This window comes from Mastomys coucha, chromosome X, assembly GCF_008632895.1.
Source record: "Mastomys coucha isolate ucsf_1 chromosome X, UCSF_Mcou_1, whole genome shotgun sequence".
Lineage (NCBI taxonomy): Eukaryota > Metazoa > Chordata > Mammalia > Rodentia > Muridae > Mastomys > Mastomys coucha.
The window spans coordinates 46,223,671-46,230,670 of record NC_045030.1 but is presented as its reverse complement, the minus strand read 5'-3'; the positions used below and the strand labels follow the sequence as shown (position 1 = coordinate 46,230,670).

At 38.4% G+C, this 7,000-nt stretch overlaps 1 protein-coding gene across 3 annotated transcripts in view; it reads right to left on the bottom strand.

Moving 5' to 3' along the window:
* Gria3 (glutamate ionotropic receptor AMPA type subunit 3) overlaps positions 1-7,000 on the bottom strand; it is a 269,423-nt gene that overhangs the window by 66,355 nt on the left and 196,068 nt on the right. For all 3 annotated transcript variants that reach the window (XR_004113737.1, XM_031354592.1, XM_031354721.1), the window contains exon 11: positions 1,359-1,735. Coding sequence is in view for 2 of the 3 variants with exons in the window: in XM_031354592.1 (XP_031210452.1) it covers positions 1,359-1,735 (377 nt within the window). In the remaining variant the exon portion in view is untranslated. The remainder of the gene's footprint in view (positions 1-1,358; positions 1,736-7,000) is intronic.

Sequence of the window (7,000 nt, the reverse complement as noted above, 5' to 3'; positions counted from 1 at the left end):
TACAGCCTTATTACAATGAAATCCAATGTTTAAAAATTGTTCTCATTTTAGGCTTGTACCACAGTAAGAGCCAAGATTTTAAACTCTACTAAATACAAAACACTATTGCTGTAGACGAGCATCTACATAAGACTGTTAAATTATATCAAACAGCTTTTATAATGCTCATTTTCATTGTTATAATATTTTATAAATTTTAAGGAATATGACAAAAAAGATATTGTAGGTATTGAAGGAGGGTCTCTTGGAGGAGTTGGGGTACAAAAGAGAAACAAGAATGTGATTTAATTCTATTTACTTAAATGTTTTTAAATGTTAACAAATTCATCATAATGAAATAAAAGTTAAAAAAAAGTTGTTTCTCAGTCTTGTACTTGTTCTGCAAAGGCGAACTTGCGAGAGACTTTAATCCCACCATTGTTATCTGTTTTTTTTTTCTTCTCCTTTCAAACTCTTCCCATACGTAATTGTCCTTTTTATCTCTATATATGTGTCTACTGGGGACAAATGGGATGCTCTATAATGTTATATTCAACAAATAGAGTGGAGTGCAGTTTGGCATTTTGTGATTGAATTATTTCACTTTGGCATTTTGTTTTCAAGGTACATCTGTACTGTTAGGATGTATGAGCAATCTGTTCTCTTAAGTAAACAGTATGCCATTGAATGGATATGCTACAAGTTCTTTATCCATTTACCAGCTGAACATTTGCTTTGTTTCTATACTTTGTCTATTACAACTAAAGATACTATGGATATTCATACATTTTACTTCAGGGGTATAAATGACAGTAAAATTCTTTTGTCACATTTTCACTCTTTGCCTAACTTTATAACAACTGGCCAGATTATTTTCAAATATGACAGCCCCACTAAGGTTTGTACTGATGTTCTGAGAAATTGTCTAGTTTTAGCTAAGAAACTTGAGTAGATGCTTGCATAGTCCTAGACAGTCTGAGAGCACAACAAGAACAGCAGTACTAATAGGGGAAGGTGGGAGGGTTTAAATAAATACTCTATGTTCTTTCCCAGTTTGTCCAGATTTAGTCACTTGGCAAATGTGAAGATATTGCAGTTCAATTAATGAGGAAACTTTCACAGGAATATTACACAGCAATTAACTTTATCCGGAATCTGAGTATCTATGAGCATTGCAGCAAATCTTAGGCATTCAAGCATCGCCAGTGACACACTCACCTCATAGACATAAGCACACAAAATGCCGTGAAGACAATTTGTCATTGGATGGAATGTTAAATGAAAGAACTCTGAAGTTGATGCAGGTGAATACCAGATGGACATGAGGGCAGTAAGACCACAAAATACAAGCAGGTATTCTGTATTACACACAAACAAACCTTGGAGAAATATCACATCCTTGCTGCATAAAAGCACCCAAGGAAAACCAAAGACTGTTAAATATTCCAAATTCATTGGGAGGATCAGGAGGGCTTTGTGGGTCGCGAGGTTCTTCATTGTTGTCTTCCAAGTGCCACTCATAAGGGCTAAATCTGCTGACTAGGAAGAGAACTACACTGACTCCAATGTATGCGAAGACAATGCACATCCAGATTTCATAAGCTAAAGGATCCAGGAATGAAAATACGCCTGGCTTCGATTTCTGAGGCTTCTTTATCATGATGGAGATCCCCAGGCTCATAAATGGCTTTGAAAAATCTATGACTTCTTCACGGACCAATGTTATAGTGAGTGGAGCAACAGCTATATCAGCTCTCTGAAAAACAAAGACACAGGGCACGTTTACAGACAGCATTTCCTTTATCATTTTCACTTAATAAATGTCTTTGGTGGAAATACAGTCTATTTGATCATTGTAACCAGCTGATTTGTCAATGTTAAGATTAGAGAAGCAGGGTCATTCAGTGGGTTCTAAATTGCTTCATTTTGCTGGTCAAATTAGGAAAAGCCCTGGTCTTGTGTCCTCTGAAGCATCTTGCCTTAGGGGAACTGATTCCATTTTCACCTGATTTCCTTTTGCTATGTCATACCTTAACTTGTACTTCCTTATGACATATTTGATCTAACGTTTGTTTTCTTATTTTAATATTCATAGTCTTATGTCTACCTTCCTCATTTTACTGGAATTTTTATATTCTGTGCACAACGACCTGTATTTTTTAAAATATTTTCTTTCTTTCCCCTTGTCTAAGGCTAAGTCTAGGCTGCTGCCTTGTCTGTTAAAATATGCATCCTTTGAAGACAGAGACCCAGTATTTGGTTTTGTAGCTATTATTGTAGTACATTCTATATTAAAAATTGTAGCTATTATTGTAGTACATTCTATATTAAAAATTACATATCTTAAATAGTTGCCAATTGTTGAACATAGTTTATGAAAAAATGCAATATTTCTGCAAAAGAGATACAAGAATAAACAACTATTAGAATATATATTAATTTATCAAGTAAGCTATCTTTTCTGGTGATAAATATGAGCACAACATCAACACATGTCAGACTGATAAATAAATGTTAGCAGTGCATTGAATAATTAACTCATGTAAAGGCATGTCATCTTTTTATATTAATTTTAGGGCAATACGGCATTAGGAATTTCTGCACTTACTTTTTCTACAATTGTTCCACCTTAATGCTAGTGGGCTTTAGTGGGAAACATGCTTTAAAATATAACTGTAGAAAACTATATATTACTAGGGGAATAAGTATGGTATATCAGATCTGTAGTAAGTTACCAAGAACGATCAGGTTTTCTTTATGTGATAAATATAGTTATGTTTCAGTATCTTTATCTGTGGGAACAGGTGGAGGAAGAAGGATGAAGTTTGAACTAAAGTATATTGACAAAAAAAAAGAAAGAAAGAAAGAAAAAGAAAAAAGAAATTTACATTGGTGAATTGAATAGGGCAACTCAAACCATTTGCTATCTCTTACCTCAACTTGTACTTCCTTATGACATATCTAACCTAACTTTTGTTTTCTTATTTTAACATCCATGGTCTTATGTCTATCTCCCCTATTTTACTGGAATCTTCATATGAATAAGTGTTCCTCCTTTAAGGGGAAATGTAGATGATGAAGAGTTCCTCATGTTTATTGACTGCTTACTCTCTGTGAGGTACTGTGTCAAAAAACACTTTCTATATATTGTTTTAGTTCATTCTTCTAGCAACCTTGAGGTTGATACAATGACCATTCTCTCTTTAAATGATGTATGCTGTAACAGACAAGGCAGTAACCATGACCTACACTGACCACTTACAAGGGAAAGAAGCTGAGATTAGATCTCTGGTAATGAGATTAAGATCCACTGGCTTATCTACCAACCTGTTTTCAGTTGACACTTGCATATATGTTATACATACTATATAACAAACACTGTGATCTGCAATGCAGATGAGTTATCCATGCATCTGTAAACACCCGCTTACCCATACTACTATAAATAACCCCAATAAAATTATTGCTTCGCCAAGATGAATGTTGGTGGAATTGATGCTTTGGCCTGTTATTGACACTATACAGGGAGTGAGTAGCCATTTGTTCATGTCTTCCAAGAGAAAGTCATACAACACATATTCAGTTGAAATCATGGGCATTTTTGTTTACTAAAGACCACTCCTTCCACTTTTTGATCCTTCTATCATCCTACCCATATTGCACCTCTATACATCAATGCTCTTTTTTTTTTTTTCTGAGACAGGGTTTCTCTGTATAGCCCTGGCTGTCCTGGAACTCACTCTGTAGAACAGGCTGGCCTCGAACTCAAAAATCCACCTGCCTCTGCCTCCCAAGTGCTGGGATTAAAGGCGTGTGCCACCACTGCTTGGCTACCATCAATGTTCTTGAAACGAGAACTTCATTATCACTGAATGGAAGCAGTACTTCCACCTCAAGATTGAATTCTGTAGTCACTCTGATTTGTTGAAATTATTTCTTGTAATAATAAACTGTAACTGTAAACTTGGCTACCAGACTCAAACACCTCCCATCAGACATCAACTGCTGTGACCTCACTAGGCTTTTGCATAGTATACTCTTTCCTCTGGCTTTCTGACACTAAAGATGTCAGGCTCTCTTATTACCTCTATGAATATTATTCTTTACCTGCTTTTTTCTTCCTAGGTTCCATTCTCCACAAGGTATATTTTGTAATTCCAGAAGTGACTTTTTAGGAGGTAATCACTGAAGGTTTGTAGAATAAGACAGATCATTCAAGGTCCTGTCCTTTATTTTTTTCTTTATTCAACATCATCATCTATGGCATCAACTCCCTTCATATTCCAGTCAACTCCTTAATCTTCAGTTCTACACTGAAGATGAGATGAGAGCTAATGACAACATTTTACCTGTTTTATCCTTTGGCTGAGGCCTGGTCATAAGAACAAAGGCTCCTGATAAGAATGGGCTTGGCCAAAAAGCTAGCGGGGTTTTTGGCAAAGACAGCTTGAATCAGCTAGAGTGTTTTCATGCCAAGAGAATTCATACATAAAGGTGCCTCCTCTCAGTGCCAATATGTCTCTACCTCCTGCTCAGAGGACACAAATATGCATCTAGTATTAGTCTCCATTTGATCTCACTTGAATTTAATTACTTAATTTAACATTTTCTTCTTCTTTCTTTAATCATGTAAGTCTTAATCCTTCTAGGAGAAATTGCTAAAAGAAAAATTTCTGTCTTTGAAGGTAGAAGTAAGTGAGTATTTGGTGTGAGAAAACCACTTTATTTGGACTGAATTTAAGGGAACTGAGCTCCTTTCACATTGGTACAGAATGCAAGATTGAGGCACTTGATCCCCTTTAAATGTATAACCATAGTCCACTTGCTATATTGAAAGGTTTGGTGGACGGAAAGGGAGGGGGTAATGGTGTAATTATATCATTATCTCAAAAAGAAAGAAAGAGACAATGGCTGAAATAGAAAAACAATGCAAAGCCAAACCAAACCAAAACAAAAATACCCTTACCAAAAAAGCCCACAAAAGAAAACTCTGTAACTGCCACACCCACCACTTTGTAAGCACCACTAAACACTAACAAGAGGTGGCTAGACAGAGAAGGAACGACAGTTTATTGTCTAGTTCCAAGGAACATTTAGTTAAAGAACAGATTCCCAAAGGAAGACATTCTGAGTTTAAAGTACTTTTGAATCACAAAAAACAACAGGGCTAATCTGTTCCCCTCAGGTTCTTGCCTCTTTCCCTTATCCTAGCATTTCCAATTTTCTGATTTTTTTTTCTTTCTGGGAAGCCTTTTCCTGTCATTTCTTATGAGACAGCATGTTACTATGCAGCCAAGATTAACCTTGAATTTACTGCATGGCTCAGGCTGCCTTCAAATTTGTGGTGATCCTCCTGCCTCAGTCTTGCAAGTGCTGGGATCTCAGGAGCTTTTTCAAAGAAAGTAGACTTTTTAAAAAATGTACTGCCCAGTGGAGGATGAAGGATGATGTTAAATCTGGGCTCAATGATGTGGCCTGGCTCCAAAACAAGAATTTACCATGCACCCTTAAGGACCTTTAATAAAGACCTGCAGATTGAAAAGGGCAAAAGTATAGTTGCAAGTAACTAGAAGAAGGCTCAATCAATAGAAGCTAAGAAAGCTGTTGATTGAACCCTTGCATTTTCTATCTCTTTTATTCTTCATGAGAGACAAGTCACAGAAGTGGAGCATCAGCTCAGAGGTAGCCTCAGAGAAGCCCTTGCCCTCTCCTGCTACTATCCCTTCCTACATATGAAGATGGGGAAACAAAATAGATATTGGAGGTGGATTGAAGGAGGAAACTGGGTGGAAGAGGAGATGGGGAGAGGAAAGAGGCAGGGGAGGATCATGTGTAGGGAAAACAGGGGAGAGAGAAGGGAGGTCAGCTTGGAGTGGGGGTAATCTCTAGGACTTGCCAGAGACCTGGGATGGGGAGAGGCCCCTGAGCATCTAAGTGGGAGACTCTAGCTGATTCCTAACAGTGGGGGATATGGATCCTGAAGTGGCCTCTCCCTGTAACCAGGCAGGACTCCCAGTGGAAGGATAAGGACAGCAACCCACCCACAAGACTTTTGACCCAAAATGTGTCCTAACTACAAGATGTGCAGGGACAAAAACAGAGCTGAGTCTGAGGGAATGGGCAACCAATGACTGCCCCAAATTGAGACCCATCCTGTGGGCAAGAACCAATCCTCAACACTATTAATGACACTCTGTTATGCTTGCAGAGAGGAACGTAGCATAACTGTCCTCTGAGATGTTCCACCCAACAGTCAATGGAAAGAGATGCAGAGACACCCAAACAGTAGATAGAGCTTGGAGAGTCTTACAGAGGAGTTGGGAGAAAGACTGAGGGACCCAAAGTGGATAGGGACTTCACAGGAAGACCAACAGAGTCAACTAACCTTGACACTTGGGGACTCCCAGAGAATGAACCACCAACTGAAGAGCATACATGGGCTAGACCTCGGCCTCCTGCACATATGTAGCAGATGAGCATCTTGGTCTTTGTATGGGTTCCCCACAACTGGGGGAGGGGATGCCCCTGAGCCTGTTGACTGCCGGCCTGCATGTGAATCCTGCACCTCTAAATGGATAGCCTTGTCTGTCCTCAGGGGAGAGGATGTCCCTAGTTCCTCAGAAACTTGATGTATGGTTTGGGAGTAGGGAGTGCAGCGGGATTTGACACCCAGAGGGGAGCTTCCCTTTCTAAGTGGAATGGGGAGAAGACTTACATGAGGGTGTTCTGGGAGCAAGAGGAAGGGCTGATACTGGGTTGTAAAGCGAGTAAATAAATAAATTTAATAAAAAATAAAATCTATCTGTGATTGAAGGTTATTTCAGAGTTAATGACCTGCCTACCACAATGCCTGTGAAATAATCAGCTTGATTCTCAATGAGAAGAAAGAGAAACAGAGTACTAATAAGTGTTCAAGAATCCTTAGTTAGGGATTCTTAGGGACTTAGGGACTGCCATGGTATATGTATACAGACAATAGGGTTACTTTAAAGGAAAATTAAAGATTTATGAAGCCAGTAGT